At 35.6% G+C, this 12,394-nt stretch overlaps 2 protein-coding genes across 3 annotated transcripts; one reads left to right on the top strand and one right to left on the bottom strand.

Moving 5' to 3' along the window:
- Nucleotides 1-1,089: 1,089 nt before the first annotated feature.
- Nucleotides 1,090-3,702, bottom strand: LOC143303077 (glutathione S-transferase-like). Its single transcript, XM_076621040.1, has 4 exons — nucleotides 3,544-3,702; nucleotides 2,439-2,575; nucleotides 1,960-2,127; nucleotides 1,090-1,702 (listed from the first exon to the last, which is right to left on the bottom strand). Exons 2-4 carry the CDS (start codon nucleotides 2,569-2,571, stop codon nucleotides 1,395-1,397), a joined length of 609 nt encoding a protein of 202 aa, XP_076477155.1. The 5' UTR covers nucleotides 2,572-2,575; nucleotides 3,544-3,702; the 3' UTR covers nucleotides 1,090-1,394.
- Nucleotides 3,703-4,132: 430 nt separating this feature from the next.
- Nucleotides 4,133-11,471, top strand: LOC117162650 (hematopoietic prostaglandin D synthase-like). 2 transcript variants are annotated; one of them, XM_076621038.1, is made up of 5 exons: nucleotides 4,133-4,287; nucleotides 7,003-7,206; nucleotides 8,269-8,436; nucleotides 10,384-10,526; nucleotides 11,304-11,471. In XM_076621038.1, exons 1-5 carry the CDS (start codon nucleotides 4,269-4,271, stop codon nucleotides 11,469-11,471), a joined length of 702 nt encoding a protein of 233 aa, XP_076477153.1. In that variant the 5' UTR covers nucleotides 4,133-4,268. The 2 variants fall into 2 exon arrangements, with proteins under 2 accessions (XP_076477153.1, XP_076477154.1); XM_076621039.1 differs by having other exon boundaries at nucleotides 4,153-4,598.
- The last annotated feature ends 923 nt before the right edge of the window (nucleotides 11,472-12,394 follow it).

Below are 12,394 nucleotides of genomic sequence, written 5' to 3'. Positions count from 1 at the left end.
AAAATGATATTGCATAATTTACAATTATTTTCGATAGTTTACGTCAGTATGTTGGAGTGTAAACTATAAAATATTCAAAAACTGATATCATTTAGACATAATTTAGAAAAACAATAAATTGCGGAAACCGATAGTTAAAACTCGATACGATCGATACTCCAAAACTCTAATCCTAATAATTACTCAGCAATAATAACCGATAATTCATGTTGATTAATGTTTGAACTCCGTTTTTTTTCTGTATGTGTATACAAATTTTGTACAGTTTGATAAAGCGAAATTAAATTATCATCTTTTTGTACTACTTCAAACATTGAGATTTGTCATCTTCAAGGTCGATCACACATAGTTTCAGATTGCGGAGTTGCAAGGGTAATTAATTTTGCAATCGGTTTTCCTTTGATATAGATGTGAATACAAATAGCCATTGATTGACAATATACCGAAGCAATTCTAGTTTAATTTGAAGTCATCGATCCTTTGATATTTTTGGAAGAATAGTAAAAGTACAGAGAAAACAAGAAAAAATGGCGTTAACTAAAAGATAGCTCCAATGTATCTCATAAATATTATCTATATATCATTTGTAAGATGTAAGTGACCAAGATATCGAATTATACAAAAATTGTATGTAATGATTAATACTTGAACGTTACTTACATTTATGTACATGAAAATTTGATCTTTTATTAACTAAGTTATTGATCGACAAAATGACTTCCTACATAATTCTCCGCCTGAACTGAAATGCATATTTTTTTTTATGCAAGCCTTATGTGTAGCTAGCAACGAGCAAACAGATTAATTACTTTACACACGGTCGTATCTTGTTTGCTGTAGGCGAGTTCTCTCGTGTAATCAACGAAGTACTCAACTTTAAAGCGATAACAGAAGAACATTATTGTATCGATAAAAATCATGCTTTTTCCAAAGAAATATGTAACTCGTATTTTTTTTAAAGCAACCCTCATAACGTATTGAATAAAATAATCATACATTTTTTTTTGTTCAACATTTGTAAAATACGATATTATCAAGATCACCAAGGAGGTAATCTTCAATTCTTAATGAATATAATAAAAAACATAATTAATGATTGTTTGATGGTTTTATTATTATTTCTATAATACAAAAGCACAACATCGTGTCAACAGTTTATATAGTTCGTATGTTTCTGTAGGAATACACAAATAATAGTTTTCTATCACAACGTAATCTAAAGGGAAAACCCTAACTAAATGAAAAAAATATCGGTAATAACTGGAACTAATGAATGTTAAAAGCAATCAGTATATTCCATACAAACTTCCATCAACACGATTCGTTCTTCATTCTCTCAACACACTAAGACCGCAATCTTTAAACGCTTATAAAACCATAAGCAATCGTGAAGTTTAGAATTCGCTAACTGGGCGTCTCTCAATCCAGTCTCTGATCTTGGGCAGACGGAGGACCTTTTCCTCCAGCAGCTTCAGATTCTCGTAATTCTCGATCAGATCAGACTTGTACATAAAGTTCAAATAATCGAGCAGAGCAACGAATGTTAAATCAGCCCAAGAGAGAGTACCATCGTAGAAGTAGCCGTCATTTTCCTTCACTTGCTGGTCCAAACGTTTTAAAATGAACGGCAGCGTCTCTTCAGCAGCCTTGCGTTTTGCAGCTTTGACCTTCTCGTCCTCCTCATAGTGGAAGGCGGCAATTTCTGAAAATTTGTTTTCAGTTAAATACTATTCGCTAATGTTATACTAATTTGAATACAATGTTGTGCGAAATTTAAATGATACTGAAGATAGAATTACAATCCTTTTTAATCCTTTGTCTTGTATTGTTGACATACGTGTATCGTTCGATTAAATCAAATATTAAATCGGATTTCAACTAATAAATACCTGAACAGATATGTACTATCTGTTATCAAAATTCTCATAAGATTTATGCAAAACAGCACTGGATACTCACTATGACGAATATCATGAATAGTATCAACAGTGGCATCAATCTGAAGATTTGCCCAGTCAGTCTTTCCAACTAAGCCATATTGTTTGGCTAAGTAACGGCAAATAGCTGTAGACTGAGCAACCTTCCTTCTATCAGCTACGAGCATAGGAAGCTGGCCATAAGGAGTCACTAAAAACATACAACTAATAGAATCAAAGATTCTATCGAACAAACAGATTATGATGCTTCTTAAATATCTAGCTTCCTGTTATCTGTTTTGGAAAGATATAATTTAATTTATTGATAATTTATCAGCAAACAAAGGGCATTGTCTCCTTAACAATACCTATTGTTCTCCCACATATCTTATAGAGCAATGGAGAGTAAACAATAATCTCTGTTATACTCTGCATAATTGTGTTCTACTTTATTTAGCTACTTTAGTTAAATTAGGAAAGATGAGATTTAAGAAACAGAATTTCTTTAAATTTTAAGCTTACAGGGCTTTATTTTTGGCCAGACGTCCTTTTTGATACGTTCATCTTCAAATGGCATATCAGCATACCTTAAGATAAAACGGATTGGTTCTGCCAATGCCGTAACTGGGAAGTAAGTCAATTTATAGAGCGGCATCTTCCTGGAAGTATAATATATACAAAGTAAAAACAAAGAATCATTGATGACAAGAATTATATTATTACAAATTATGAAGTATAAGACAATTTAAGTAAAAAGTATCAACTACTAACTACTCGCATAGCTATTTGTATCTTTATATTTTAATATAGCTTAGATATAAAAAGAATATTATTTTTGGATGTAATAATGTATAAACTTGCGCCAAATATTATAACAAAATATTGCACTTTCTATTTAAGTAGGATAGACATATTACCGGCATTTACCTTTTTTCTATAGCAATGAAATTGTTTATAAAAAAGTTTATAAGAAAACTATCAATTAATGCAAACAACGCATTTCAAAATATTAATTACATTCGCACGATTCGTTATCTCTAGTATTAATTTAACCATATGGTTCTATACACCCAAGACCCTCTAACAGTAATTTAGTGCCATTACTAGTCGTATGTACAATGTATGTTTGTATACAACTTTCGTAACTACAAAACATTCAGCAGTGATTATATATTCTTCCAAACTTAAGAAACATTTTCTAATTGCATACTTAAATTTATCGATTAATTATGAACATATGATAACATTTATTTCTTTCAACTACTAATTTTCAAATCCTCTGCTGTTCCGTTAATTGAACGACGCGCCGACTTTTCGTACAAGTATCTTGTATCTTATCTGTATTATTTAGTTATCAATAAAGAAGAAACATTTTCTAATTGTATACTTAAATTTATCGATCAATTATGAACATGTAATAACATTTATTTCTTTCAACTACTAATTTTTAAATCATCTGCTGTTCGGTTAATTGAAGGATGTCGGCTTTCTTTAGAAGTATTTCATATTTATTATTTAATTATGAATAAGGAAAAAACATACAAAATATAGTTTTTAAACGGTTTATTATTTATAAAGAGAAACTTTGACTAAGGATATATATACTATATATATACTATTTACTTACAATTTTTTTTTAAGACTTCAAAGTCGAAACAAGCACAGGAAATTTCCAAGCCGGTTAACAGAGACTTGAATGAGACAAAAATAACCTTTAGATCAATATATGTTCTTCTTCCCCCCTGTTGCTTCCACGTAACTCTTATCCTATTGGTGGAGCTGTGCTGATATGTGAAATTATGACTACATAAAAACATCCGGAAAGACTCATTGAATGATTTTATAGTTTAAGGTTAATAAATTTCCATAAATTAAAGTTGAAAATTTATGAGAATATGTTTTCTGTAACAAAACTTAGTAAAAACAAACTAGTAAGATTTATAGATTCTTTAATGATTATGTATGTATTCATAAACTAGATCGATAAACATCGTTCGATAAAACGTCGAACAACACACAACATTGAAGCGCGAAATTTCAAATTCAAGGAAAGATAAATAACAAATATTGCGAACAAATGATATTAAATTTACAATAATCTCATGTAAGAAAAAATAAAAGGGATAAAAGTAGTACAGAAGATAGAAAAATCTATAAAACTGGTGGCTGGGAAATAGAAAATATATAAATTTATGTTATTAGAGTTTAGTACTTCTGTCGATAAATGTGTTACGACCGTTCGCGGAGAGACGCAGTCGCAGTAGCGAGAGGCGTAAATTCTCGCTACGATTCGGTGAATCGACGCCGCGAAGTAATCGTTCCCCTGTTTCGGTTAAGATAAGAGATGGTTAAATGAATATGACACAGTATAGTAAGTTATATTTCACCGTTTATTCCAACAACTTATAACGAAGGCAGTTACGCTGGTGCGTATGTACGAGATGAATAAGTGACTGATCTGTGGGTGTGTCCTACCCGGTGGAAGGATATTGACCGTTCGAAGGATGTAAAATCAGAACTGTCTTGGGAGACGATGCTGTCTCGGAGGAAAGCTAAGGATGGGTGTGTCTAGCGCACGGGACCATCGGATTTGTTGGTGACGATTTTAGTTAGGAGAGTGAAGGAAGTGGCTTCGTTGTTAATTGGTTAACGAAGGGTCTTAACCGCCCTCGAGAGAAAGTGGTTAGTGGGAGGAAAGTTGCAGCATACGTGAGAGAAACTAACTTTCCCTTGTCCAGTCGGGGTAGACAATTTTTTTTTTTTTTTTTTTATTTATTTGTTGAAATTACAATCAATTCTCGCGTTGAGAATTTTCAGTAATTTTTCTGGCGTGGCGCAGTGACATGGCTGTTTATTTACAATAAGTTAATACTTATTATAGATAGGTATAATTTATAAGTATTATAAGTAAGTGCAAATGCTTAATTTGGATAATTAAATGAATCTAACGTTTAGGTCTAGCGGGTAGTGCCTCTTCAGCCTGCGAATCTGGTCCGTCGTATCGAGTAGTCCAGTGATTAGGGGGTTTCGATGTTTGTTGATTCTTTTGCTATATCTGTCGCTATATTTTGCTATTTCCTCTTTGACGGTGGGTATCTTGAGGTCGCGGTGTATTGTTTCATTGGTTACATACCAAGGTGCGTCAATTAGGGATCTTAGCGTTTTCGATTGAAAGCGTTGGAGTATTTCAATGTTGGAGTTACTTGCTGTTCCCCATAGTTGGATTCCGTAGGTCCAGACAGGTTTTATTACGGTCTTGTAGAGGGTAATTTTATTCTGTATGTTTAGTTTGGAGCGTCGGCCCGTGAGCCAATAGAGTTTTTTTAGTTTGTCCTTTAGTTGCTTCGTTTTATCTGAGATGTGTGTCTTCCACGTTAGTCTCCTGTCCAGGGTCATGCCCAGGTATCGGACTGTGTCCCTGCTAGGAATTGTTGCATTGTTGATGGTGACCTGGGGGCAGGTTTGTTTTCGGAGCGTGAAGGTTACATGTGAGGATTTCTTTTCGTTGACTTTGAAGCCCCATTTGTGAAACCACTTTTCCATGGAGTCGAGACTTCGCTGGAGAGTGGATGAGGCTATTACCGGGTCTGCGTGGGTAGCTAATAGCGCTGTGTCGTCTGCAAATGTCGCTGGTGTTATATCGTTTGATATGCGTAGGTCGGCAGTGTAGATGGAGTACAGTAGGGGTCCGAGGACACTACCTTGGGATATGCCGGCTTCTATTGGGAATGTTGCGGAAGTGGTGTCTAGGCATTTAACCATGAATTGTCTATTGGTTAGGTAAGATTTTAGGATGGAGTAGTAGGGGTGAGGTAGGATCTTTTTAATCTTGTATAGTAGCCCTTCATGCCATACTTTGTCGAATGCCTGTTGGATGTCTAGGAAAACCGCTGAGCAATATTTTTTCTTTTGGAGTGTTTGGCTGATCGTATGAGTTAAGCGGTGGATTTGCTCTACTGTAGAATGATGTTTTCGGAAGCCGAATTGGTGATCTGGGAGTGTTTTCAAGTTCTCTAGGATTGGAAGGAGTCGGTTCGTGAGCATCTTCTCGAATAGTTTGGACAGGGTAGGTAAAAGACTGATTGGGCGATAGGAGCAGGTTTCGTATATCGGTTTACCGGGTTTAGGGATGAGGGTAATCAATGAGATTTTCCAGGCCTTAGGATAGTGTTCCAGGCGAAGGATAGCATTAAAAATCGATGTGATGAGTGCTATCCCTTTTGTGGGAAGTTCCTTGATTGCTTTATTGCTTATTAGGTCGTGTCCTGCTGCTTTCGTGGGGTTTAGGCGACTGATTGTTTCTATAGTCTCTGCAGAGGAGAAGGGTTCGATAGGAGGGGACATTTGGAAGGGGGTGTGCAGGTATTCAGTAACGGGGTAGACAATAGTCTTTAGAAATTCTTCGGAAACAGACGTTTGTTTGGTTTGAAGGACCTTTTCAAGGAAATCTATGAGATTTATGGAAGGTACTTGAAACTATGGAGGATACGCTGCGAGTATCCGGTGACATCTGGTTGCCATATTGCTCGCGGTGCGGCGTAACAAAATGGAATAGAAAGATTATACCACAGACGAAATTATACTTTATACTTTATTATACTTTATACTTTATTATACTTTATACTTTATTATTACATTACATCAATTGACATCTTTGGAATTACAACGATTCGATACACATTTTAACGTTTTAAACGTTTTAACGTTTAACATTCTAACATTCAGTTAGAACTTTGTATTGATTAGAGATATTGTAACGACCAGAAATATCGATACATATATCAATACTTTTACCTCGAAATTCGTAGATTCGTACTCTTCATTGTCCATACAAATTGTGTCATATATGTCCATTATTACATACATTTACATACATTTAATTATTATTTTTTTCATAATTATATCTCGTTTGAAATATTTTTCGACATAATTAATTGTTTCAAAAACACATATTCCAGCCTTCTAAATGATTTATTTTGCGTATTATACGAATTATTCCATCTATAAATAAATTGTTCTCTATACACACAAACACGCACACAGTCTGTTAATTACACGAGTTAATTGTATCATTTTTCTCGATAAGTTGACAGAGCAAGGAAAATGAGCGACGAACCTACCTACAAACTAATCTACTTCAATGCCCGTGGTCGTGCCGAACATATACGGTACATATTTGCATATACTGGCATGGAGTATACCGACGAGAGGATCCCCGAAGAACTCTGGCCTGAATACAAGGATTGTAAGCGTGAAGAATCGATTTTTACTTTCATCGTTCAACTCTCAGGTATCTACCATTTACTCAATCTTTTCTGTATATAAAACTTTCGTTTCACGTGCAGGCTAAACTTACTTAAAGTAAAATTTCATACGGAATAAAGTCGAACTTTTCATTAAGTTTTGCTTTCGTAATATCGTGTTTATCGAATACCAACTTAATTCACTTACGATTCTCGAATTTTTGTGTTGCAATCTTTATTGTTTTCAATAAATCGAAGCATTTCGAATATTTTGAGAAAACCGTAAATAGGTGACTTAAAATAGGAATACAAAAATACTTCTACGTTTCTCGTTAATTTAAAAACTTTTTAGGACTTGTCGGAAAAAAAGGATAAAAAATTGAAATCAGTTCGGAAATGAACAAGAACATAGCTAAAAAGTCGAAAGAACAAAGCAGACATAAAATTCGATCTTCCGTTGCGACATTTCTATCGTAAATAGTATAATAAAAGTTTTACGCAGCATAGTCTTCGATATAATCTTATATGTCGCTTGCAGATAGAGAAACAAAAAATCAACGTAAGTCTGTAAATCAATCCTGTCGGTGTAAAACACAAAATTACGTTCGCAAGAGACATTCGATTTATATTCCTTGCATTTCAATTTTCATTACAAGAACCGTGTACATTTTCTAATATTTTTTCCGTGTCTGGTATTATGCGACGTGAATTTTTTATTCGTAGTTGTAAGTCCACTATCATTGCATAAGGTCTTCCCGCAAAACGATACTGATCGTTCCTCGTACATTCAGTACACCGCATCAGACAGATTCGTTCCTTTCCGTGAGAATTACAAATTTTATACTCGATCTTTTATCCTTGATTTTAAAAACTTTAGGTTCTTCTCAACAGTCAAAAACACGCGATACCCTGTCCATCGTAATCGTAAGAAAAGAAAAAAAGGAGAAAGAAGACATTTCTGTATTTCTTTACTAGGCCATGTTGATTAAAACCGAAATGATTTCGATTCATCTATTCACAAGAACGCAACGGCCTCGGAAGCTGTGTTGTGATTTCCTATCGATCGTTTCCCTCTACACAATGTTCATATGAGCCATGTTTGTTCTTAGCAATGCCTTATAAAAAGCTGCCTGTGCTGGAGGTAGACGGGAAACCGGTAGCGGAGGCTGACGATGTGGCGCGATATTTGGCGAGGATGTACGATCTAATGGGAAGGAACGAAAGGGATGCGTTGATATGCGACGAGCTCGTCGAGACTCTTGGAGATTTGAAGCAAGGTGAGTAACTGATGAGATGACTTTGCATTTGTCTCACCACAGAGACAGACGTTCAAGAATTCATTGTGAAAAGACGAGTACAAACAAGATACGTATGTCTTTCCGTTAAGCGAATGTTACAGTTTGTTTGCAAAAGTCAGTTTTTAGATTATAGAATCGTAGATAGAATTTAGAGGATAGAAACTTTTAGTAGTCACCTTTAGTTTAGTAAAGTCTTATCGACAATAAGCAGACTACGTTATGATACAACGATTCCAACTGAAGATTTCTATCGACATCACGAATTCGATGGCTTCCAAATTTTCTTCTCTGCAATCTCAGACGCTCAACTCGAAAGAATCTTTTAGATCCCCCGACAAACACTCGACTCAGGTTATCTATTATCGTAATCTTCCTACGGGAATTTTTTTAACTGCGTTGCGTTAACGAATAACGGGATAACATCACGTTTCTCTCAACGCCTTTCAACGTTCTACAACTTTTATTCTTTGCAAATCCCTGTCTCTATATGATAAACGCTGGTTATCCGCGGAAGGAGCGAGGACAACGAAGTGTTACTCAATGATCAAAGACAGGACGATCCTGGTACGCGATAACGTTACTAATTTCCAATTACGATATGTGTGATTACGTAACATCTGCTGTCTGCATAATGCGTTAACGATCCGCGCGTTGATCGCATAAATATAAATCGAAGGGAATGGAATCGCTCGAAACTCATGCAACTATCCGCAGGTGTTTAAAATCGTGTTTTTACACCGCCAACGTAACGTCACGCCAGTCGAATCGAAAAATTATTACTAGACAGAGAAGGTGAACAAAAAACGAGGTAAATAGGCTACCGATTGAATAATATCATAACGATCGTATCTCTGGTTTTTGCTCGTCTTTTATATTTGTTTCAAATGTATAAAATATAATCGTATCGATATCGTCCACGATTAAAGCCATCCATCCGCCATCGACGAGGAACGAACGATTATATTTTATCATTTATGCGAATCCTTCTCTTCTCTTCTTTCTCTATTTACGCCCCTCGCCTTGCTTCGTACCGCCGATGATTCACAATTCGATGCACCTGAACAGCTGGAACGTCGCAGATTTTTCCGTACGATAACAAACGTGTTTTTGATGGCCTGCTTTAAACCGTGACGATCGCCATGACGTGCATCAATTGTCGAATGATGTAGTGCGACGATACTCCTACGCAACTTTTTTTTACGCTGTTTTTTCCTCTATTTTTTCTTCCTGTGTGTTATCACATGATCATGAGATACCTGTATAGAAGATGCAAAGAGTCTGTGAAGAATTTACAGATATTTAAGATTATCATAATGATTAAGCAAAAGCTAAGACGCAAAATATTGCTCAAGATGTAATTATGTAATATTTACTCAATTTCTAGAAGACTGTTTATATCTTGTTGTTATTCTTGATATGGAGATAAATATAGTATACTTTATTAAGACCTAGATAAAAGACTTTTTTCTCGTTTCTCTTCTCTTACTTAATCACTAAGAGTTATATAACGTTTATTCGATAATTCTGCTTCTCCTGACCTTTCCACAAATGGTTGTTTATATCTCGACATTCTTGGTACTTTTAATCAAATTTTAATAACAGTACTTTACTCGTCAGAAGTAAATAAAAAAGCTCTAAGTAGAAGCAAGGATTTACTTACCTTTCCTTTCTCGAATCTCAGTTAGCAATGTTGTTCCTCTTGAAAGATTTTCCAAGTTTCCAAGACAATTTCCACGCTGGTAACATTGTATATATTTCAAGTATCGTGAACCACAGGAACTTGTTGAGGCAATATTGAAGAAAGCAAAGAGAATGAAGAAATTGTAGGAACTATGAGAGGCTACTCCTTCTTTCACAACTTATTTTCTCTTCGTTTGGGGGGAAAAACACAAATGAACGTAACGGTTGGTTTCATATACGTTTCAGCTATCTGCTACTGTCGCATGGAGGAGGATCCTGAAAGGAAGGAAGCGAGGATGAATCAACTTTTGAACGAAACAATACCATTGTACCTGACTAAATTCGACCAGATTATTGGCGAATATGGAGGATATATCATTCCTTCTACCGTAAGATTTTTTATCCAAATTTAATGTTAAAATTTTTAGTCTTTGTGCAAACTGGGCCATGTTGTCCATAAAAAATTATTGAAACTTTGTTGCGACAAGACAGCTTTAATTGTTGAGAGCAGAGTGTATCTTTAAAATTCACTTCTGTTAATTTATGTACAAATGAATTTGCCAAGATTCTCAGCTTTTAGATAATTATTCATGTATCTTCCTCATCAAGTTTGATAGAAATTATTACTATCGTAATCAAAGCAAAGATTAAGATATGTAAAATCATTTCTCTGGATATGACACTCTTGTTTAATGATTGATAAATGATACCATTCGAAATATCATATTTATATAATATATAATGATACTTATAAGTGTAATCACTTAAGTACAGATAGATACGTATTATTGTTCCTTAGATTACTTGACCAGTTTATTTCTTTCATCGCTGTGTTATTATATAATAATAATAAATAGTCACATTAAATTAATTTAGAAGGCTTATTTTTATAGAACTGTCTAATTTCCATTCGACATTGATTCAGGATACACATTACTCTTTTTTACATAATACCAGTTTTGTCATTTTTAATTAACAAATACCTCCAAAGGTTGAAGTTTCTAAAATTATCCATTAAATTCTGACAATAAAATAAAAATCCAAATTCTTCCTAAAAAGCTAGTGATCTTTAGTTAAGAGTTCGATTTTTCACATTTTTCAAGGTAAATTAAAAAAATTGTTTAATAGAGGAGGTACAAAATAAATGTATACAAACCTTTTTTCAGACGACATGGGCGGACTTCGTGTTTGCAGCGGCCCTTGAAAATTTCGAGTATATGTTTGGGGCATCAGCTTTGGATAAATATCCAGCTTTTCGAGCATTGAAGAGAAGGATTCATAGAATACCGGCTATTTCTGATTGGCTGATTAGGCGCCCATACACAAACAGCTAAAAAGCTAAAAACGTGTGGAAAGAAGATGACCAGTACACCACTACATATATGTAGTATCGTGGACGAAAGGCCTAAGAAATATCGGGCGAACTATGAACAATGTCGGGAGAGCCGAGGCGCCGTCGGGCCCATCAATGTGTCATCGGTCTTTTCAAGTGCATAGTTTCGTGGAAAAGACCTACGTGACCCTGGCTACGAGCGCCTGCAGAACACGTGTGCGGTGGGCCTAGGAAAAAGGCAATAGAATGCGACAACGGCCAAAGTGTGAGTCGAGAAACAGAGTGTGAGTCGAGGAGCCGAGTGCGAGTTGAGCGGAGACAGAGTTTGCGAGTGGCGTTGCCGAGAGAGTGTTGATTGCGTTTTGGTAAAAGTCGAGTCGCTATCTAGTTATTTAGTTGCGCTGTTTTCTGTACGTTTGGCGTGAATAGTTCAGGTTGAACAACAATCGTCTTTTTCTGTCTGATTAACATCTCTATTATCCACTCCTTGTAAATACATTATATCACGATATTACATATTTTTGGGGGCTCGTCCGGGATTGGACAAGACAGAAAACGAAACGGTTTAACAGAGCTATTCGAGCTAGTTGTGAATTTACCGGTACGCGGTGCGGTAAAAGACGATATCGTTGACTGTTTAAGTTTGTATAGTGTGAAAAATGGCAAACGTTGGGGACGAACGATTGTCGGGTGAAGAGGGTTCGACGCTGGAGGAGCTGAGGAGTAAGCTCGCGCGAATGAACCTCCCTATATCGGGTGTGAGGTCAGTGCTGATTGCAAGGCTGAATCGGGCGTGTAGGGCTGGACAATCGTATCCTAAGGGATCGACGGGCGGTGAAGAGCTAACCGGTCAACGAGATTTAGGAAACGTACAGAGAGCTGAGCGTGATTGTAACGAAGATGAAGATGTTGAGAAAATGAATA

The sequence above is a fragment of the Bombus vancouverensis genome, chromosome 8 (assembly GCF_051014615.1).
Source record: "Bombus vancouverensis nearcticus chromosome 8, iyBomVanc1_principal, whole genome shotgun sequence".
Taxonomy (NCBI): Eukaryota; Metazoa; Arthropoda; class Insecta; order Hymenoptera; family Apidae; genus Bombus; species Bombus vancouverensis.
Note: the sequence above shows the minus strand (reverse complement) of the source record. Positions and strands in the feature narration are given on the sequence as shown.